This window comes from Notechis scutatus, chromosome 12 (assembly GCF_049901735.1).
Source record: "Notechis scutatus isolate UNSWTSFEM ecotype Mainland chromosome 12, rNotScu1.2, whole genome shotgun sequence".
Taxonomy (NCBI): Eukaryota; Metazoa; Chordata; class Lepidosauria; order Squamata; family Elapidae; genus Notechis; species Notechis scutatus.
In genome coordinates this window covers 17,165,995-17,187,313 of record NC_142020.1, presented here as the reverse complement: position 1 = coordinate 17,187,313, position 21,319 = coordinate 17,165,995, and the positions used below count along the sequence as shown (strand labels likewise).

Here is a 21,319-nt window from a genome sequence, read left to right as displayed (position 1 = left end):
GGCGGACGTCCGAGGCGCGCCGAGATGCTGCTCTTTTGCCCGGCCTGTGGGAACGTGCTGGTGGCCGAGGAAGGCGCCCGCTGCCACCGCTTCGCTTGCACCACCTGCCCCTATGTGCGCAACGTCACGCGCAAGGTGGGTGTCCGCGAGGGACGGGGAGGGTTTCTCCCTTGCGCGCGCACTTGCCTCCACTCACCCCCTCCCCGCGTTGCCAGGTGACGAGCCGGCGGTACCCGAAGCTGAAGGAAGTGGACGACGTGCTGGGCGGGGCCGCCGCCTGGGAGAACGTGGACTCGACCGCAGGTGCGTGGGGGCGGGGCGCGTGGGGGCGGGGCGCGCGTCAGCCCCTCCCCCGACTGACTCCTCCCCCCTCCCTCCGCAGAGCCCTGCCCCAAGTGCGGCCACCCGCGCGCCTACTTCATGCAGCTGCAGACGCGCTCGGCCGACGAGCCCATGACCACCTTCTACAAGTGCTGCAGCGGCCGGTGCGGCCACCGCTGGCGGGACTGAGCGGCCCGACGGAGGAGGAAGGCAGCCAGGAGTCGATTTAATAAAGCCGCTTTATTCGCTCTCACCGGGCCGCCCCCGCGCCCCACTTGTTCCAATTCAGTTCATAGGGGAAGACCCTGCCCATTTTCAGGGTGCAGTCCATGGCCGGCTCGTAGAAGGCGGCCGCAGCGTCGCTCAGCTTGCCGCCGGGGAGCGCTTCTTCCCAGGTAGGCTTGGAGAAGAGCGAGGCGGTGCCGCGCCTTTGGAAGTGGAATTTCCTGATGCAGCCGAGAGATTCCAGAGCCTGCAAGGAGCACAGAGGGGCCGTCAGCTGGGGAGGGAGGGGGGCGCTCCAGTTAGGAACTGCCTGGCAGCTCAGCTGCAGTAACGTACGGAAAGGAGGCCCGGCATTCTGGGGGTCAGGAAAAGGGTTGTCCCAGGCTGGGAAGCTGGTTTTGGATGGTGCCCGTGCCAGATCCCAAACCTGTTTGCCCTTCTGGATCTGAACAGCTGCCATTACATGACCTGCCCCACCAAGCACACCCACCTGTAGGATCTCCAGGAGAGCCACTGGCTGCAGGACGCCCAGGTAGTGGTGCTGCAGGGCTGCTTCTGTGATGCCAGGTTTGGTCATAATGTGGCCGAGCACTCCTTCCATGATCCCTTTGCAGACTGGTTTGTTCAGACTGCCGTCCACAATGCGCCAAGGCCGCCCCACAAAGCAGATGCTATCCCTGCTTAGGAGAACGAGCCAATTCACTGGGTGCAAATAGCCTCTCTCCTGGTATCAGGAAATGTTTGTGAAGATGCATCCAGTAACTGTGGTGCAACACTGTCATTCATTCTGCTTTATCTCCTCTATCTGTCCTACCTCCAAGTCCACTCCCATCTTAGCATCAAATTAGAGGCTCCTTTGGCATCTGGGAAGCCGAGGGCCGTCCCTGCTTTGCCCTCTTTACCGTATCTGCACAGAATGCCTTTCATAAAACCCTGGAAATCAATCCAGAGAAAGCTATTTCATAGAGAGCTTGCTCTGCATAAAACTAAGCAAAACATAGACGCTCCTGCTGCAGCTCCAAAGATTACAACTCAAGATGAGAATTCCAGACCTTAGTGCGTCTATAGATGAATGGCTGGAATAAAAGCACTTCCTATTTTCCTTGCTGTTTCCCAATTGCACAACAAACATAACTGCTACAAAGTTGTTTTTGCTTACCATCTGCATGCTTACCGTCTTGTTTCAACCTGAAGTGACTGCCTTGCCGTACATCCTAGGGAAGAGCAAGAAAGACCATGAGCCACAGAAACACCCGTCTTATTTCTACTGAATAAGTATTTAGTGTGATCAGCAGAGTTGCTACTGAACAAGTTTTAGCTGATCGAGGAGGTTCCGTTTCATGGAGTGATGAAGAAAACAGCATCGAGACAAGGATCACCAATGGGATGTGTCGATAGAGATTTTCTTGTCTCTGGGAGAGAGGGCCTCCCCCACCCCCCACCCCCGGTGCAAAATTTAAGCCAGCTACCTACTCCAATCCCTCCAACCCGCTTCCTTTCTGGAGGGTCTCAGTACAGTTCAGGAGGGCTTCAAACTTACCACTGAGAGTTTCACTATCCTCTTGGAATGATAAGGAATCCTCATGGGGCTCCTGGCTGGGCATTCCCCCATCCAAGGCTCCTCTGCCAGGGAGGGCCATGGCTTTTTCCCTACAGGAAGGGATGCCCGTCCTGCACTTCTGCATGGCAGCTCCTCCTTGTGTTGCAGGGGTCCTGGCTGCCTCCAAACATGGGGAGTTTGAGGGAAAAGTCCTTGTTTCTGGAACCCCCTCTTCTCCCCTCGGTCTTTTCCTGGCTGGTTCTTCTCTTGCTGCTGCAGCACAGGAGGCAGCCTCTCCTTCTTGCCCAGCATGGTCCCTCTCCCTCTTCATATGTGGCTCTTTGCCTGGCAGGTTCTGACTGATGTCCTTGAGACCCACAGAATGCAACAGCCACGGACTTGCAAATCTTTTTGCCACCAGCCGGGTAGTTTTCCCACCTACTTCCAACACCTGCTCCAAATTAAGAAGATCCTAAATGGGAGGAGAGGGGTGTCATGACCCACAAAGTTTGTAGGTGAAAAACAGGCAGATGGTGAAAGGCTTCTGACCCACAAAGGATCAGAAAATTCACCTCCCCAACATGAACCGAACGTGCTCAATTGCAGTGTTTGTTTCATTAGATTTAGATGCTGCCTGACTCCAAGGCAATGCTGGGCACTGACAATTTTAAACAAAAGAACCAGATAAAATATAAAAGAAATTAACATCCACCTGGAGAATACATCCATCATGTATCCAAACTGCATCTAACAATGGGACCCCAGCCATCCTACCCCAGCCAGCAGAGTTAAGAATTCTTTTTTTTTTTTTTGGGGGGTAGTATAATTGTGCAGTGCTCTAGGACGGCATTTTGGTTAGGAGGCTGCAAAGGAGCTCCCACTCTGGGCTTTTTTCTCCCTCTCGTCCATACCAACCTGAAGATATTGCTGCAAAACCTCAGTGCGCCCCAAAACCGCTTCTTTGTAATGCTGGAACTGCCTGGCAAGATTCACCTGGTCCACCCCAAAGTGTGAAGTGGCCTCTATGGCAGAGAAGATCTCAAGGGCTGCAGCAGCATCTCCAGGGCTGTGATTGTAATGATCCAGCAACTGAAGTTTGGGATCACCCTCTTCTGGGACCCGGAGACATTTGGTGAAGGAGCTGGGGAGGCAAGAGGCTCCAACCGGCATGTCCTCCAGATCAGATGGGACTGTGGGCACAAACAGAAACCCTTCGGCTGACAGGAAGCGCAGACCCAGATAGCTGCTCCCCAGGCCTAGGCCAAAGGCAAGCAGAGGCCACCATAATGATGGCTTCTTCTGAAACAGGACAAAGGAGAAACTATTGTGGCACCGTTTGTCCAAGAACGCCTCTACCCAGGAGACTGACCTTCAGCCAAGAGGCTGTTTTGGGCAGGTGTTGCTCTCAGCTTCACTTTCACCTGACAGGAATCAACCACAATGTTGTCTGTGGGGCTCAAATTCCGGGTGTTGATGATCCCTGGGGCACAATAGCCTCTCATGAGCAGGTAGTTAGTACGTGAGGCCTGCCGGGCCTTCACCTCAATCTGGCGCTTATTGACTTGATTCTCCTCCACATCGTCGTCGTCGTCGTCCTCCTCCTCCTCCTCCTCCAGCCCATCTTTCCCTAAGCTACAAGAGGCAGGGAGGAGTGAAATGTCAGCAGGGCTGGAGTAGAAGGCTGGTCTTACACTTGGATCAGCAAGCAGAAGATTGCAGCCGGCCTACCTTCCAAGAGAAAGGCACGGCACAATGAAAGGTTTGAGAAATTCAGTTAAAAAATATTAATTGAATCCAAACCCCCAAATCTGGCTGGAGACACTGTGGCTTCCTACCTCTTGATGACTTCATTCTCCACCATGGTGCTGTCAACCACGACAATCTGCTCTGGGATTGCAACGTCTACAGAAACCAGGCCGAGAGAGAAGAGGGCCAGCAGAGCAGAGCAGTAGCCTCCTGGCCCATCTAAGGGAAACGTTACCATCTCAGCCCCGGGGAGGAGGTTGTCTTGATCCTTAAAGGAAAAGCTGGAAACAGCATCCTGTTTTCCAGCTTCTTTGAGTTTTAAGAGAAACTGGTAAGCTTCGCTGCAAAGGGTGCTGGGAAACCGCCAGGTGAACACTCTGGGGAGAACCAGGAAAGAAGAGACTGTCTCAACAGACAGGACTTGGAAGCAGGAGACCAGGGGCTCCCCAATTTCTGGACAGCAGGAACTGTTGGCCACAGCCCCTGAGGAAAACCGCTTCCCAGTTGGCTGGCTACACATCCTTCGTGTTCGGCCCTGCCGACTCAGGATGGAAGGAGAGGCAAGGCACCAACCTGTAGTAACTCTGAGAGAGCTGGTAAGACATGGGCACGAAGGGCAGTGCCCGATTTTTCTTGGGGCCCAGGCTGTGATTACCCCGGCGGCGGTTCACCAAGCCCCTCTTCTGACAATCCAAGAAAGCTTTCACCAGGATGTCGTCCTGATAGTCACGGTAGAGGCGGAAGGTCTGCCGATGGAAACGCCCCTTTCAGTGCCTTCGGCAGCCCCCCCCAAACTCCCCTTGAGGAGGGGCACCTCCCCCGATGCTTCACAGCCGCTTTGTTGGTCTAGCTGTGGACAGGAGGGGGCACCTGGCCAAGACCCTCACCCTATCCCCGACTTGAGGCCCCAGTCCCTCTGCAGTGTCAGGGCCACTCCTAGGTCCAGTGTCACAGAGGGAGGCTAAGGGGAGTCCAGAGCCAAGCGCTGACCGATAGGTGCACTTCTGGGATGGGATGGAACAAGGAACATTTGTAGAGTGGCCAAAAGCTTTCTCTGCTGCAGAGCAAATCAGGCTTATAACTCCCACACCACTTGTTGGTATCCTTTAGAAAATGGCCCTTCCTAGACCCGTAAAGCCCACCTTGTTCTTCTCACCTGGAAGGACTGGAAGGACTTCATCTGGTTGTTGGAGAGAGCCAGCGTGCTTTGGATCAGGTTCTGCAGCACCAGAAAGTGGATGTCAGCCACGCTAAAAGGAAGAGGAAGAGGCAGGAAGCCACAGCTGACTTAGCCCAAGCCTGGCTCCGGAGTTTCACTTCAGGCATCCCCATGGCAGGCTCAGCAGCCCCCCCGCCCCACACCACCACCAGTTGAAGCCGTTCTGCTCTGTCTGGCTTTCAATGACCCTCCTGTGTGACGGCAACTCTCAATCAGGGAGACCACCAGGAAGCCCCTCGTGTGGAGGCCAGGTGTCGGGAAGGGCTTCTGTCTTTCCCAAGGAAGGGGCTCTGCAAGCAGAGAGGCCCAAGAGCAGAACCTGCCGCCTCACCTGCACAGCTCGTCTTCTTTTCTGCCACAGCTGGTTTCGTTTCCAATAGCCAGAACCCGGAACCTGGAGAAAGGCCAGAAGGAAGGCAACGCTCCTCAGGCTCTGGAGGGGAATGGGACCTGGGCCCTCTTCCTGAGCTGGAAAGCAACCGCAGAGCGGCAGAGGGGCTGCCTGGGTCGAGACAGAGCTCTGCCTGTGCAGCTGAACTGAAAGAGACCCGTTCCCTGGAACAGACACCCCCACCCCCAAGCCCCGGCTGCCCAGATGCACAGCACATTCTCCCCTGCGCCCTCTAGTGAAGCTCCCCCTGGAACAGAGGCAAAGGCAGTTGCCCCCCTGGCAATGCAGAGCCCTAAAGACGGGCGGGCTTGGCAAAGGTTGCCACCCACCTGAGGAAAAGGTCCTGCAAGGTGTCCGGAATGGCTGGCCTGGGAATGCCCAGCGTGGAGCTGAACTTCTCCTTCAGTCTCTCCACAAAGTCCTTGAACTCTTCGGAACAAACCTTTTCACAAGAACACCAGAAATCCTATCTTAGGACCATGCAGCTCTGGGAAGTAACAGACTGGCTAGGAATTCCAGGTTGGAGAAAGCTAAGATCCCAAAGGTTTTTTAATGGGTCAGGCAAGCAATGTGTCCCCCCCCCCCCCAATTCTGCCTCAAGAGCACCGACCCCCTGGGAGCAGCTGCAGAAGGACTGAAAAGTGGGGGGCGCGGCAGAGTGAATGTGCCTCTTGAGAGCATGCTGGGTCTGGAGCTGCTGGAAGGAAGGGAATTAGCAGTCCTGCCTCCCTCCCCTTCCCCTTCTCCTTTCTCATGAATGGGTGGCAACCCACTGGCCTTTCTGGGGAAAGAACCCAGGAGAACCAACTCCAGCAACCTTTCTCACCTTGGCATCCTGATAGTCACTCTTCCTACTCATGAAGTCCTCAATCAGGGCTCTGTCTTGGTAAACTTCAGCAAGGCAAACTCTGCAAAGGATAAAAGCCCAACCTGAGGAGCAATTTTCTTCCGGACTGCCCCGTCCTTCTGGGGAAAGCCCTCCCCTCCCCATATGCACGTCCAGGAGCTACAGTCTTCCCCACAATCTGGACAGGCAGGCAGCAGCACTGGGCTCAACCCCAGCTTCTCCCCCAAGGGAGGCGAGGGCCCACTCCAAGAAGATGGGGGAGATCTCTGCAGAGGCCATGGGTCACTCGGTGCAGGCAAGGGTTTGGTGGAGATCAAAGAGCTGGAGAGCAAAGCCCCGAGGAACCTAAAAGCAGGCGAGGGGAGTTCAGGATTACACCCACCCCCCTCCACAAATGGGTAACTTTTCAAGTCAAAGCTGCTCCAAGGGAAGCCTCACTTGTAGCTGAGGTAGGTCTGGGGGTTTTTGACAATGTAGCGAGCCCGTCGCCCAACGGAATGGGAAGTCTTGTCTAGCGATTCCTCAAAGCTGCCGTGCATGATGTCCCGGACCACCTGCCAGGGGACGAACGGCCCCTTCACCTGCAGGGAGCAAAAGAGCAGCAGCTCCCCTTCAGAGCCCCACCTCCCTTCCCTCCCAGGGCGGCAGGGGCTGGCCATGGCTGTGGCCCTCGGCTGATGCCAGCCAGTACCTTGGCATTCAGAACGTTGCTTGCAATGCGGCAGAGCATCAGCAGGCTGTCCTCCTGCACGGTCCACATCACGCGCAGGCGGGTCATCCTCTGCAAAGCCCTCCGGTCCACCTCATCGTGGTAGCGTGGCTTTGGGTTCTTTGCCTCGGGATTCCCGTCTGAGCAGAGGGAGAGCAAGCAAGCCAGGCTTCATTCACAAGCCAGAGCTTCTGCCTCGGGTGAGGCTTAACGCTCTGCTGCCCAGACTTGTCGTGAGCAATGGATAATTACATCCACGGGACTCTGAAAGGGCAGGCTGAACAGGAAGGCCAACCACCACAAGAATGTGCCAAGCAGCTCCCTGCTCTCGAGCAGGCAAGCTCTGCACCCGGAGCCTCTTGCTGATGCGCTACCTCTCTTCCTCTTCCTCTTCTTTGTCTTCTTCCCCGTGTCCTTCTTCAGCCGCTTCCTCTTCTGGCTCTTGCCCCCCCTCACCCTCTGGCTCCGGTTCAGGTTTGCCTCTTTCTCAATCGCCAGGTCTTCTCTCTGTAGAGCAGGCTCCGAAGTGAACAGACCCTCTTTCCAGAGGGCACTGTGGGCCCCTGAGGGTGACGAGAAAGACAGGAGAAAAGCACGGAGGATGTAAGCATCCTGGCTGCATTCCCCTTAGCCCATCGGCTGGCCAGGAAGTCCTTCCCATGAGGAATTGGAAGGTTGAAGGGACACTCCCAACAACCCCTTTCCACTCCCTGCTATCCGTGTTAACAGGCTAACCTAGCATTCAACAGAGGCGGCCCGTGCACAAATCAAAGCCAGCAGAGGATTTAGTCACTGAAATAGGAGCTGATCAAACCCCTTCATGCTGAGTAATCCCAGCAATCTGTTCTCTCCTTGTAGTGTAAAAACATCCTGAGATCAGCTTCTGCCGCTCTATTTGCAGCTGAGGCATCAAAGAGAGCCCCTTCCTAAACCGCCCTCCTTGTAGTTCGTGCATTCAGCCTCCCTGCTCTGTCCCCTTACCTCCTCCAAGGCCAAACGGCAGTGAGCGCTTGGGCAGGAAGGTCTGCAGTCGGACCAGGTGACCAGCTTCAGAGGCTGCGTTTTCCTGGAGGTAAAGAATTGTGGGCGGGGGGGAGGAGAGCAAAGGCTGTTGAAGAACAAATTTGGGGGGGGTGGAGGGGTGGACATAAAAGCTACTAATTTAACGAAAAGGGTTTCCCCTCGTTTCTCTCCCTACCCCAGGGGGAACCACCGAGACAGGACTCTTCTGCTGCCAGCCCTCACTGCTGGGAAGTCTAGCAGGACCAGGAGGGGGCACTGCCCCCAGGTTCCTTCCAAGCACTTGAACTAGAGGGCAGGGGCGTTCGGTTTGGTGTCCGGCCTCATTCACTATGGGAAGGGACCCAGATAATTCGCCTTCTTGCACTAGTCAGAATTGGGACAATTAAAAAGAGATTTCCAAGGATAAGGCAGAAATCCAAACGTTTATCAGAAAAAAGGGTCACTGCCATTCCTGAAAGTCTACTTTTTTGCTAACCACGTAGTAGAGCAGGGCAGAGAAAAATGACAGCTTTGTGGAAAAGCCTCACCTTCCGAGTCTTATTAATGATGTAGCTTGTCCAGATCCAGTTGCGTTTCAAGTGGCTGTAAAAGCTGGAGTCTAAACCGCCTGCCCCGAGCCCGTCCCCTGGGACAGAGCCCTCGTCCTCCACCTCTCGGCGTCCTCTGGAAGACAAACAGCCGGGTGAGCCACTCTTCTCCCAAGCCTCCATCCGGATGGCCCTTTGCCTGCCCTCTCCCAAGAACCAAGCCACGCCTCCAGCAGGACCCCACGCCACTGTTAGCAGAATGGAAAGTATAAGCAGCCACCCGGGGGTGGGGGTGGGGAAGCACTTCTCGCCCCTCGGACAGAGAAGGCGTAGAGCCTGCTCCCACCACCCATCTCCAGGCAAAAGGGGGCCGAGTCTTTCCCGCAACCCTCCACAGCAGGGGAGACGTACGTTGTGTATACCAGCATGGCACACTTGCGCTCCAGGTTGTGCTTGTGAGCTGCTGATTCTTGCTCCAGGGCTACGTCTGAGAGCGCTTCGGCCTCTCCAGCTGGAGCGCTACTCCTCTTCGCACGGGGCTGGCGAATAATCCCTGAAGCGAGCAACAGATGCCGTCAGCAGAGGCAGCAGCCAGATGCAAACAGGTCCCCTCACAGTGGGAGGGCCGGGGGCGGGGGGGCGGGCTGAGGGTGAGCCAGAGGCCAGGGACAGGCAAGCCAGGGATGGAGAAGAATTGGGTGGCTGGCCATCCATCCTGGAAGCAGGGTCAGGGGCTGGTTGCCAGCATCCTACCGAGGGGTGTGTTGAGGCAGACACACTGCAGGTCAAACCAGAAGTTCTCCACATCCTGGAGAGTGCCCAGGTTATAATGCCGCTTGTCAAACGGGCGGCTGCTTTGAGCCAGGTTGTAATGGGGTTCACAGATGGTGGTATCCACAATCACTGCTTTTTTCTTCAAGTACACAAACACCTGCATGAGGTTGAAAAGGCTCAGATTAAGGCTCCTTCCGGTCAGGATGAATGCAAACATGCAGATTTCTAGATTCAGGCAACAGAAAAGCGACAGGCCAGTAATCCTGGCATCCAGTTTGATTTGAAAACAAGCAAAGGCATCGGGTCACTCTAGCTATTACTTTTGACGTATTTCCTGGAAAGCCCCACTTTCATTCACAACCCTTATAACATATAGGAAATGGTGCTCAGGCTTATTATAAGGGTTGTATGTGATGACTAAGCTCAAACTGCCCTATTCTGCCCAGTGCACCTTTTATACAAAGGCCTAGTTCTCCTGAGAAGTTCCCCGTAACTCTGGGAAAGAGGCAGGGAAGGAGAACAGAACGGTCAGTAGCAGCAAGAGGGATGGACTCATTTGCAGGAGCAGCAACAGGCAAACTGTTGGAAGCTCTGAAGATGCAGGCTGGGGGAGCATCCTATTCACATAGTCCCTAAAAGGCAAGACCAACCTGATGGCATATCATAAATCAATTATCCTGCATGAAGTAAACTCTATTATTCTATGTTCTATGAATTGTTGATGGTGTCAACAACAGCCTCTGCAGACATTTCAGTTGTAGTCTAATATCAGAACCATCTTTAGAATATCATATTTTGTGCATCTGATCAACTTCTTTCCAACTACTGTCTGTCACAATCAGCGTTCAAGTCTTCAACTTAAAGTAGGACACTATTGCTTTCGCAGGGAACCCTTTCCCTGAAGAATGTTGTTTCTCTTGCATTAATTTAAATAATACAGCATAGCATTCAGTTTCATAAAAAAGTACAGAAATAACAACACACATTACCTGATCTTTTTCTTGAAATTTCTCTGTGGGGCCAAACTGCAGTAATCCCATATAACATAACCGCTGTAGGCTTTCCATTACTGAAAAGATGTATCTCCTGTAGTCATACATTGCAGTTGAAAATTATTGGACTGCTTCTCAATTGTAAGAAATCAGCCAAATATCTCTACTGTTAACTCAAATCAACAGCAACTCTAAAAGCTAAACACGCTGCATAGTTATCAAAGTGCAAGGTCTAAGAACATACTACAAGATATAAGACCCAATATGTGGCAGCCTCCTCTGTTTGATGAATTTCCACACGAAAGGAACTGACTGTAACAGTGCTCTGAGGGTCAGCAGTGCAGAAACCCTCCATCCACAGAGTTCTTCTTTGAGGTACAAATGACCAGGCTCAAAGGATCCTACTCTGCACGCTGTTACGTCAAGACCAGAGCTCTGGAGAATGCTAGGAAAGGGGGACGGAAAGGGAATAAGAAAACAACCAGCTACAGTGGGGACGGGGGCGCTATCAGAAGTCTGAAGGACCAGGTTGGGGGAGAGATCTTCCTACAGAAAATCTGTGGTCATTCAGACCAGAACATTGACTTGATGGCACATAATCAATCAATCCAGCTAGTCAAAGGATAAGTACTGGTAACGTTAACATGCCATTCTCTGATCCCCAAAGTCATCCCTCAAGATAAGGACATTTTTGTGCCAGGTGACATTTTAGGGCAAGTCGTATTAGTGAGCTTCTCTTGCCAACATTCTACATCTAATCAGAATCGAACAGTGCCCGGAGAGCCTCCCTTGGAATAGTTGCACCCTCTCCCCTTTCCTGGAACAGCCCCAATGAACCAGAACCCACCGCTTGTAAAGGAGCTGCTGTCGAACCGATCTGGGAAGGTTTCTGATGAGTGTATGTTTCCTTAGAGCGTCCCTCAGATAATCTTCCAGGTTATCTACCTATATTAATTTCATACAGCAGAATGCAAGATTGGCAACCAAGCCTTAATCCGCTTCATCCTGCAGCTGAGAGCTAAGCCCAGAGATTCCTCAGGGAGGAGACCGACCGACTCCGGCCTGTGACATAGGACCTGGAGAGGACTTTATAGGCCCACTAGTCCCCCGCTTTGGCCTCCCAGAAAAGGCTTGGGGTCAACGCGGTTTCAAGTGCATTTGCTCCTGAAAAGCTCTAAATTTGAAGCCCTCACCTTATAGCTCACTTGAACTATCTGGACAAAGATGGACAAAGGCAGACAGAGGAGGAGGTCACTAACAAGTGCCCAGCCATGTCCAAACTCCCGGTGGCCTGGCAGAGGAGGGATGTGACGCTTCCAGGAGGCCTCATCCACATACACTGCAAGGAAAAAGGGAAGTGGTGCAGGGCATTTCACCCAGGGGGGGTTCAGGATACGTTCGCTTTTCAGCCTTTACTGAAATAGGCTGCTGCAGACAGACTGGGAAGCTGTGCCGACCATGACAGCAGCTCAGATAGGCCTGGTTGCCTGGATTTGGGGTGGAGTGGCTGGGGGACAGAAGAACTGGCTCCAGAGGGAATGGGAGAGGATACGTTATGGAGGCCATCCTGTCCCCCGAGCAGAAAGCTGCCTGTTATGGAAACGGGCAGGCCAGAATTGATACAGCTTTGTCAGAGAGGGCTGCCTTGGCTAAACTGTGAATAAGGTGGGAGACATTTCCTGACAGTTATGCTTTTGAGCTGGATCTTTACCTTTCTGCTCTCCAAGCTCCAGGTCTCCTTCTTGGGCAGGAACCTCTGGGCTTCGCAGAGACTCCTTGTCACCTGCTGCATCAAGTGGACGGCTGGAGGAGGCACAGTCTATGTCCTCTCCCAGCAGCCCACAGCCGGGTCTCCTCCTCTGCCAGCTGGCAGGATGTCCATAGATCAGGTACCAGACAAAGAGGTGAGTCATCTTTAAGCGTGGCATTTTGGGTAGGAAACCCAGGGAGCGCCCAAGGCCTGGCACTGAAAAAAAAACCAGATGCTATTTCTTCTTAGGAAATCCAGAGTCAAACACCTGCTGCTGTGTTTCAAACTGCAGCCCTTAACTCACTTCCCATGGCAGAGCAGAAAAGCTTCCCCGTTACCTGTAATGGGGTGGTAGTTGAATTTGGCAATGCACACCTTCTCACCGGCTATTTCGCTTTGACAAGAAAAAGTACAATCTTTCCTTTCCTTCAGGGTGGTCTCAGCTCCAGACTCCTGCCCTTTTGAGTCCGGAGACGACGGGATCTGCTGAACTTTAATCCTGAAAATGAGGGAGAAAAACAGAGCAAAATCTTGGCTTCAATAATCTGTTGGTTGGACAGAAACTCTACTATCGTCAGTGAACCGCAAGGTCAGGGCAGCTCTTGCCAGCGAATTCCCATCTATTTATCCTCAAAACCTCTGCAAGGATTTGCAAGTCAGATTTGCAAGTCAAACGCAGGACAGCCCGTCTGTGGGGGAAAGAACCCCGCCAGGAGAGGAGTCCATGACAGGCCCTCCGAACCTCTTGGGCTTCAGAAGGGCCCCGCCTCCAGCCAGCCAGCACTGGGCAGCAGTTCCCTCCCATCCACCAGACCTTTGGGAACTTGCCTGTTCACAGAACTTGAATTGGAGATGCGGAAACGCACTTGCTCAATGGCACTTTTCACCAGGGGGTCCCCTGGAGTCACAGACGGATCAACCACAAATTCAACCTGTCAAGAAAAGAACCCAGAGGGCACGCATTTATTTATTTATGTATGTATCACCTTTATTATTTTTATAAAACTCAAGGCACCAAACTTATCAACACAACTTCCTCCTCTTATTTTCCCCATAACAATAACCCTGTGAAGTGGATTGGGCTGAGAGACTGGCCCAAAGTCACCCAGCTGGCTTACATGGCTAAGAGGGCAGACTGGAAGTCACGGTCCCCCACCTTCTAGCCTGCTGCTTTAACCACTAGCACACCGGCCCTCTCCTCACTCCGCAAGAGTCCCTGATTTTTCCATTCTCCAGTTGGGACAGAGCCCTCAAGATAGCGGGGAAGCCTTGCTGAAACGAATCCTCCGACCTGCCCCACAGCTCCAGCCTATGCAAGCTAAGCAAGAGGGGCTCAAAGTTGCAAAGAGAGCGCAGCTGGCAATGCTCCCTGGGGAGAACAGGCTGCCTCACAAAAGGATGTCGGCTGCTTCCAAACTATTTATTTATTTGAAAAGGGGGGAAAAAAAACCCATAAAAAAAATCCGAAGCACTTGATAAGAAAACCTCGGGCGGAGCCGGCAGGGGCTGGACGGCTCTGTCCGCTGAGCCCTGAACTCCCAGCCTCCTTCCCTTGAATTCAGTCGTTTGGCAAGACTCCTCTATGAGGGCAAAATGAGCCCCTTGGGGGAGAAAGAGCAGGTCCTTCCTTGCTCTGCCCACCCTGGGAGCTTCTCCTCCAGCCTCTTGGAAAGGGAGGAGGGCTACCTTGCGGCTGATGCCGTCCTGGATAACGGTGGTGCGGAAGAGGCGCAGGAGGCCTTCCTGGGAGAGCTTCTGGACTAAGCGGACAATGGATTTCTTGCAGCACCTGGTGACGACCCCCTCTTGTTTCTCCTGGTCCATGATCATCTTCTGGAGCCTGAAAGAAGGAGCCAACTGAGGATTCCTTTCTGCAGGGGCAGCAGGAGAGGAGGACTCGCCGCAGGAGCGACTCTTCTCGAGGCAGCTTACGAGGACCCGAAGGGCTGGCAGTCTCTTTGCCCCCTGGCCTGCTCGCTGCCTGGCAGGCAGGCTCTGCCACTCCAACTCACACAAACAAACTCTCGATCAAGCGCAGATTTCGGACTGCCTCGATAATGAGGTTCCTACGTTTCAGCAGGCGGTAGGTCTCATGGGATCGCTCCACTGGGGGTGCCTGCGAGCTCTTCTCTTTCTTCTTTTCATCACAACTCTTCTAGGGCAGGGCCAGAAAACGGCACGTAAGCAAGTCTGGTAAAAAGCTGATAAATCCAGTGAGAACCCGGACCTGAGCCCCCGAGAAAGCTTCCCACAACACAAAAGAGAGCAAGGACAGCCGAGCTGGCCAGGCAAGGGCCCCCCTCAACCTGGACTGGGCCACGGTCTGCTTGGCTCGGCTTGCCTGTGCCTAGGGGAGCCCATCTGCACTGTCTAAGGATATGGGTTGTAGGGAGACACCCCCCCCAGCTTTGCCATCACCAGCTTCCAAGCCTTGGATTCTTACTTTGAGGGTTTCCGGCAGGACCTCTTCAACCACGGCTGCATCACCAGAGACAGCTTTGAAACGGGCACAGCTGGAGCGGCTGGCTTCCGACCTGAGCCAGTCCAGAGCAGAATCCCTGCCTTCCAAGTATTCCAGAGGGAGCAGAGACGACCTCTTCTTCTTAGCTGTTTGGGGAAGAAGGACACCCCAAGTGAGTGGCTTCCTCAGGCAGTTTCCACAAGGCTTTGCTGCTGAAAGAGAAGGCGAAGGGCCCCTCCAACCACTCTCTTTGCTGAGCCAGGAATTGAATCCAAAGAAAACAAGTATTGGGCAAACAATCTGCCCTTAGACACTGGTTAGTAACTTTTCACTTTAATACAGTCAGTTGGTCTGGGGTAGGGGAGAAGGCATTGACCCTAAGAATCGGGAGAGTGTGAGTTTTAAGCTTCCCTTTGGCTGGAAAGGTAGAGGCTGGGTGGTTTTTCAGCCAGTCGTTCTCTCATCCCACCTCAGTGTTGTTGCTGGCAAAGCGGGGAGGTATGTGTACCACCTTGTATTGGCCATAATAATAGAAAATGCTCTGAGCAACTCCAAATGTTTAGAAAGTGCTCCGAGTCTTCTCTCCTGAGCTCATTCCAGTTAATATCCCATTTCAGAGCCTGGCAATTTTCCCAGGGCCCCAAACTCCGTTCTCAACCAATGTAGAGGAAGGTTTACGCTGGTTGTATTAAGAACAGCAGAACAGGGGTTCCCGGCACAAGCTGATACCATAAAGGCAAGACGTGGCCAGGGACACGTGGCCAAGGGAAGGTTTGGGTTTTCCTAGGGAAAAGGAAACATTTTTGATCCCCGGTGCTTTTGGTGCCTTCTGCCTGGCAACATGCAAAGCCCATTCAGTACCTTTCTTTCTTGCTGACTGGCATAGCCCACCTCCTCCTTCAAAATCAAGCCTGGGCAGGGCCTGTGCATTGCCCTTCTTCTGCCTTGCCCCGCCTTTCTCTTCCTCTTCCTTCTCCGGTTCCAGGGCGACTGCCTGCCCTTCCTCCTCCTCCTCCTCCTCCTCCTCCTCCTCCTCCTCCTCTTCCTCTGCCAGCGAGAGCTGTTCTCCAGGCAAAGGGTCATCATGTGCAAGAGCTATGCTGGCCTGAGCCAGCTTCTCACTCCGAGCCTTCTCCCGTTCAAACTGCCGGCTCAGGTTGCTCTGTTCTGCATACATCCGAGCAATGTATTTGGTTGTCCGTTGCCTGCCCTCGTCCTCCATGAACCCCTAAACAAATAAGAGCACAGCTGTCATCTCTGCCTTGTCCTCAAGGCTCCCAAAATGTCTTTGGGAAACGGGGCAAAGCCAGTGGACAATCCTTCCCCCCGTTTTTACTGACCACAAAAGGGACTCTGGAGTATTACCTTTATCACTTTATATCTCTCTAACAAGCGACACAGCATCCGGGCTTCCAGCTTTCCCACGTTCATCGCAGCTCGAAGTTCTGCCTGAGAAATACCTTTGGTCCCCCAGCTTTCAACTGTGAAGCAGAGAAAGTGGGAATGAGCAAGTCGGAAGGAGAACGCTGAGCACCAAGTCCCAGCAACAGCAAGAACTGGGTCTGAAGCAGCATCAACTCAGCCTACCTGGAGAAAATGATGTTCCAGACCTCAGCCATGATGCCAGACCCACCTTTAGCTACTGGTTCAACTCTTCCTGCCAGGGGAAGGTAGACTTAGCTTTGATCCTGGCCGGGAATGTCCTCCTGGAGCATCAGCCCTGTTCTGCTGAAGGGGGGCTGCCAGGCCTTACACCCTCAGTGGTGCTAGAGGAAAGTTTGGCCCTTGAAGCTCAGAAGAAACCCAGAGGGTGGGCTGGTAGTCCTGCTCAGTACAGTCTCTGTGAGAGTCAAGAGATCTGGGGAGTCATGTTGCAAAATCTCTATCCCATTTGGGGTCTGGGGTTAAATATTTCAGCTAGAAAGAAGGGTCTGTGACTAATTCAGGGGGTAGAACAGAAACAACCCTACAAGTTAACAAGGCTGGAGGTAGTAAGTGCCAAACTCATGTCACAGTCTGATTTCCCACATGTTCATGAACCTTATTAGATAAGCAGAAAACTTCACATATTATTTGAGTTAGGCTACTGTGAAGTTACATTGTGTACTGCCAAGAATTGGCTGGCTTACAAACCCAACAAATAAAGAAGTAAATAAAAATCTGTTCCATTTTGAAAATCCAAATTCAAATTGCACTGAAAAAATTAAGCAAGGCTAGACTTCATGAGTACTAAGTTGTCCCTCTGCCACAATGGTCAAACGAGCTGTTTTTACCCTGCAACCAAATGGCATCAGCTGAAAGCCACAGCAAAAGCAACCCAGACAATACCCACTCAGCTCATATGCTTGTGCCAGCATGTCCTTTTCATACACAATGTCCACAGGCTGCACGGTTTTGGCAATCATTTCTTCATCGTCATCATCGTGGAAGTCAGCCACCTTCTTCTGATATTCCTTCACTAGCTTTAAACAACGGACCATGACTTGAGTTCCTGAGAATGAATAAACCCAAAAGGATTATGGAATGGCTGGAGACAGTCTGCATCGTCTCCCCTAATCCTGGCATCGAAGATGCAGTATTGAAGCCCAATTGAATCCTTGCTGGATGGCGCTGCCAAAGAAACCCAGTCCTGCCCCCCCACCAGCATCGCGGTGGCAGTCCTGCTTCAGCCTCACACACTTGCTCCCGTTCTCAGCGTCTCCCAAAGGCCCCAGTGCGCCAGTTCAATGCCAGAGAGGTAACTGGGGGCGGGGAGACTCCTGTCCATGCGCTTCTTTTAACCCTGCGATTACTTTAAAGTCTGGGCAGATCTGAGTCCTCAGGAAAAGCACAAGTCCCCGCTCCCCTTTCCTCCTGGGCGACCTCCAAGTGGCTTTCCCCTCGCTTACCCTTCTTGGTCTTGAGAGGCCTCCCGTCAGAACACACGTCCCGCAGCGGAACAGAGACTATCTTGCCCAAGTTGGCATTCAGCATGTACTGGTAGAGGCGCTTAAAGGTTTTTTCACACAGACCCTGTACAGCAGCCAGAGGAGGGTGGCATTGAAGCAAATGTGTATTTTTCCCAATTAGCCAAGTTTTCCCACCTGCTCAGTATGAGTTAACTTAAGACACAGTCAAAGTATGGTTTTTCCCACATTCATGCATTTTGGAACAAAGTAGATGAAAAGTTAATGCTATTTTTGCATTCCTAATATATTTCCGATTTATGCTCTCTCACCATTCCAATGAAAGTAACTTTAATTTACCAGCAGCTATTCTAAAACACCCCTCCAAGTATGTTATTACAACGCTGCATTAATAATAATTGAGTGAAAAGCAAGGCAGAATATTCTCTATTTGGCTCCCGAGGCAAAGATACCATCTGCTTTGAGAAGGTCCTGCTTTGTGCCAACAAAAATGTGGAATTGGCATCCAGGGCTCGGAAAATACTCCCAAGCGATGAGCTCCAGTTCATCCATACATGGAAGGAGCCAATAAAGAAGTGACGGCAAACCTGGACAGCCCCCCACCCCCACCCCCAGCACACACACACACACACATTTTCTCACCATTGCCTATTCAGAAATTCATGAAAGTTCACATGAAAAACAGCCACCTTGGTTATTCAGGAAGAGAGCCGCAAGTTTGCCAGTTCACCGGATAGAACAGAAAACCTGCTCTAATAGACTAAAAGATATACTGGGTTGTAAAATAAAAGGAACCTACTTGCTAGGATACCTATAACCTTATCTTTTTCTTTATCTTGTATTAAAGATGGGAATCTTGCTTTCAGTTTGAGTTGGCTACCAAGAGCCTAGCAACAGCAAGAATTCAACAACCACTTAGACCCTAATGGGGCTTGGAATTCTTTTGTGCCCATAACTTCCAAGGTTTGGCAACAGGATAGGAGACTTTTGGGGAAAAGCGGAAAGAGCAGAAACAAACATGTGGATTCTCAGACAGGGAGCCTGTACAGAAATAAAATAAGGGTGCTCTTGGAGATCCTATAGCTGAACCTCCCCTCAGCTTTTGTTACAGCTGCAGAAAATCCCCAGGGTCCATGTGGTCTCAAAGATAGACATTTGTAATGCTTGTGACACTCTGAAGAACAGGTGCCAGGTCTGAAGATTCTGCCCATTGAGGGGGCAGATGCTGCCAACAGATATCCAAGCACTGACATGCAGTCTTTGACTTCAAAAGCCCTCAATCTTACCAGCTCTTCCTTTATGTTGCCCAGTGTTTCCATCTGACCTGGCCGGCTGCTCAGCATGCCAGAGAGCTTCTCCATAAGAATATCATATTTGCTCCTCCTAAAACCCAAGATGCAACAATGAACAAATGCTATAGTGCCACTGTCTTGTCTACCCTCATAAGGAAACTCACACCTTGCAAAAACTGACAGCTACCAAGACTCCTGGCCCTCTGCTAATTTCTGAGACCCCAATGAACAAATTTCTGTAATGAAAGAGGCCTTCTCTTTCTTGAAGTATCTCTCTTAGGCAATCAGTTAGTCATCAGAGGCAGAGATTAGTCCCCTGTCTCCAAAATGCAGAAGAAAAGAAAACTCAGATCAAAAAAGCAAACCAAAAGTGATAAAACCTGATATGATTAGAGACAGAGTGGGAATAGTGACATTTGGGGCTTTCAAACATGCTCAACCGCTTGAAAGGAGCACAAATGAAAGCTCAAGTGTGAACTTGCCAAGCGCATACCTGTCAATATGAAAGCGGCTGAGCAGCAGAAGAATGGAGTGCTGTTGGATCCCTGAGGGCAACCTAATCACATGGGACTGCATTGAGATCAGCCCATTTTGGATCAGGACTTTTCGATGATAGTGAAGCTTTCCAGCATCCACCCTATAAAAGATTAGCCTCCATCATGTTTGGAACATACAGATGGCACAACAGCTAACACCCCCGCTTCTCTTTTTTAACAAAAAACGAGAAGGCAAACAAGAACCTACATTTCTGCATCAACTAAATTTCTTAAATGAGCCTAAATCTTAAGGTGATAATTGCTAAGCCAACAAAGGTAATGGTCCCTTGCCTCAAAGGTTTTGTACCTACAATGAAACTGAAGCTTGGCTCAGTGCAAAGAAATTCTCTGGGATAACGTTCTCCCATTGTTATAGCAGTATTTTATGCTTCCCTCTGAAGGGATGCATCCTCCTGGCTAACAGAGAAGTTGCAGTCATAATTAGCTTATAAAATATGTCAGTAGCAAACCAAGTTGTTATCTGTGGGAGTATCTGTGCACCTTCCTTTCTGGCATTATTACATAAGCCAATACTTACAACTTACTTAAAAGCCACACTGAGGTCTTTTTGGAGCTCTCCTTGCCAGCGAGCTCGTCCTAATCGCTCCAAAATGCAGTAGGAAAAGTCAGGAAGCTTTAAGTCTGGATCCCCTTCCCAACCTATTAGTGCCCTATGGCGCAGTACCTGCGAGGCAACAAGGACCAGCCTTTCTCCCCAACTGCAAAGTAAAAAGAAGAGTCACTTTAAGAATCCCCAAAAGAAAGACAGCACTTTCTGTGCTCCAGCAATATTGTTGTCAGCTAACTAAATTGTAGGTAGATCATGTCAGCCAGAAGTGCACAAAGCAATAGCAATTTCTCCCACAGCCCATCGATTAATGGGCAACTGTTATTTTTCTTCTGGTGACCACACCTTTAAAGCCCCCCATGGCTACCTGAAGAATTACTTCTCTTCATTTGCCTATGCCTGTCCAATTCAATCCAGCTGAGTACGTCATGTTCTCATGAATGAGAACGTCATGTTCACGTTTAATGTACGTCATGTTCCGTACATTAAAAGAATACAATTTGGTGGCATCCAGTTATTCCTGCCCTTTGGAATAAGCTCCCTCCAGAGATAAATGTGGGCTCCTTGGTGCTTTTTGAGCTGGGTTCTTTTCTTACAGACATTTCATTGCCCAAACTAGGTAACATTAGTTCTAGCAGGAAGAGCAGTTTGTCCACCTTTTATATTTTAGTGGCTTGCCCTTTCAAACTTTGCTGGGAATGGTTTTGGTGATACCTTGGTTGGGCTGTTTACTGTTAGATTGTTTGGCGCTCCTTGATCGGGGCACGGTTTACTTCTAAACGGGACAGGCAATTCAAGTGCACGTGGGTATTAAAAAGCAGAGGGCCGCACCAATTAAAACTCACTCACTTCTCATAAGCCTCCACGTAGGTGCAGCAGGGCTGCATGTCTTTGGTCCGGATCCGATCAGTAATGTCCAGCCTCTCTTTCAAATACTGGCAGGAGCCCTGGACGTCCTCGTCCAAAATCATATGAACCGGGTAAATGTCGCTTAATGGAACGGGATCCCGCTTGGTCTCCAGAATTCCCGTCTCAAGATCGATTTCCTCATATCTGGAAACGAACAAAACCTTTTTGGGCAAACTGCTCCGACCCGCGACTCCCCCCAGTCCGTTGGAGGAAAGGGAAAGCCGGAACGCTCAGCACCGCGACCCCCACCCCGGCTGAGCCAACTGCGGCGTCCGCAATCGCCCCCCCCGCCGGCCCTCCGGCCAGGCCTCACCGGTCGAAGAGGCGCAGCGGCGGGCGCGGCTGGGGCAGCAGATGGAAGCGGAGCTCGGCCTGCGCAGCCAGCGTGGCCCACAGCAGCTGCCGGGCGCCCGGCTCCAGGGGTAGCGGGAAGGGCGGGACGCGGCCCGCCAGCCGGTCCCAGAGCGCGCCGGGGGTGACGCCGTCCAGCCCCTCCAGGGCCACCTCGTCCAGCGCAGCCCACAGCGCCTCCATGGCTGCCGGACGCCCGATGAGCGGCGGCGCGCAGGAAGTGACGCCTCGG

General features: G+C 52.0%; 2 protein-coding genes across 5 annotated transcripts; one reads left to right on the top strand and one right to left on the bottom strand.

The window, feature by feature from the left end:
• The first annotated feature begins 2 nt into the window (after nucleotides 1-2).
• POLR3K (RNA polymerase III subunit K) lies at nucleotides 3-574 on the top strand. Its single transcript, XM_026683315.2, has 3 exons — nucleotides 3-135; nucleotides 216-303; nucleotides 383-574. Exons 1-3 carry the CDS (start codon nucleotides 25-27, stop codon nucleotides 508-510), a joined length of 327 nt encoding a protein of 108 aa, XP_026539100.1. The 5' UTR covers nucleotides 3-24; the 3' UTR covers nucleotides 511-574.
• Nucleotides 543-21,306, bottom strand: GTF3C1 (general transcription factor IIIC subunit 1). Of its 4 annotated transcripts, none has more exons than XM_087942386.1 (37): nucleotides 21,050-21,306; nucleotides 20,677-20,880; nucleotides 19,805-19,978; nucleotides 19,217-19,360; nucleotides 18,718-18,814; nucleotides 17,414-17,537; nucleotides 16,858-17,016; nucleotides 15,891-16,006; nucleotides 15,387-15,753; nucleotides 14,508-14,671; nucleotides 14,077-14,219; nucleotides 13,706-13,904; nucleotides 12,893-12,996; nucleotides 12,403-12,563; nucleotides 12,026-12,280; nucleotides 11,508-11,653; nucleotides 11,162-11,259; nucleotides 10,312-10,408; nucleotides 9,302-9,479; nucleotides 8,960-9,101; nucleotides 8,549-8,684; nucleotides 7,980-8,064; nucleotides 7,373-7,561; nucleotides 6,981-7,138; nucleotides 6,728-6,870; nucleotides 6,269-6,350; nucleotides 5,772-5,884; nucleotides 5,383-5,445; nucleotides 4,989-5,082; nucleotides 4,406-4,578; nucleotides 3,922-4,209; nucleotides 3,456-3,718; nucleotides 3,002-3,276; nucleotides 2,087-2,558; nucleotides 1,721-1,760; nucleotides 1,037-1,223; nucleotides 543-793 (listed from the first exon to the last, which is right to left on the bottom strand). In XM_087942386.1, exons 1-37 carry the CDS (start codon nucleotides 21,268-21,270, stop codon nucleotides 572-574), a joined length of 6,276 nt encoding a protein of 2,091 aa, XP_087798512.1. In that variant the 5' UTR covers nucleotides 21,271-21,306; the 3' UTR covers nucleotides 543-571. The 4 variants fall into 4 exon arrangements, with proteins under 4 accessions (XP_087798512.1, XP_087798514.1, XP_087798513.1 ...); XM_087942388.1 differs by having other exon boundaries at nucleotides 13,751-13,904; XM_087942387.1 differs by having other exon boundaries at nucleotides 14,077-14,216.
• Between the last annotated feature and the right edge of the window lie 13 nt (nucleotides 21,307-21,319).

What these genes read in the sequence shown, in the direction of transcription:
- POLR3K (XM_026683315.2), top strand. Translation starts at nt 25, where the DNA reads ATGCTGCTCTTTTGCCCGGCCTGTGGGAACGTGCTGGTGGCCGAGGAA. An exon ending in TGCGCAACGTCACGCGCAAG is followed by an intron (nt 136 to 215) that starts GTGGGTGTCCGC and finishes CCGCGTTGCCAG; the next exon opens with GTGACGAGCCGGCGGTACCC. An exon ending in GAACGTGGACTCGACCGCAG is followed by an intron (nt 304 to 382) that starts GTGCGTGGGGGC and finishes CTCCCTCCGCAG; the next exon opens with AGCCCTGCCCCAAGTGCGGC.
- GTF3C1 (XM_087942386.1), bottom strand. Translation starts at nt 21,270, where the DNA reads ATGGAGGCGCTGTGGGCTGCGCTGGACGAGGTGGCCCTGGAGGGGCTG. An exon ending in CCAGTCAGCAAGAAAGAAAG is followed by an intron (nt 14,672 to 15,386) that starts GTACTGAATGGG and finishes TTCCCCAAACAG; the next exon opens with CTAAGAAGAAGAGGTCGTCT. An exon ending in GAAGAGGAAGAGGAAGAGAG is followed by an intron (nt 7,139 to 7,372) that starts GTAGCGCATCAG and finishes CCCTCTGCTCAG; the next exon opens with ACGGGAATCCCGAGGCAAAG.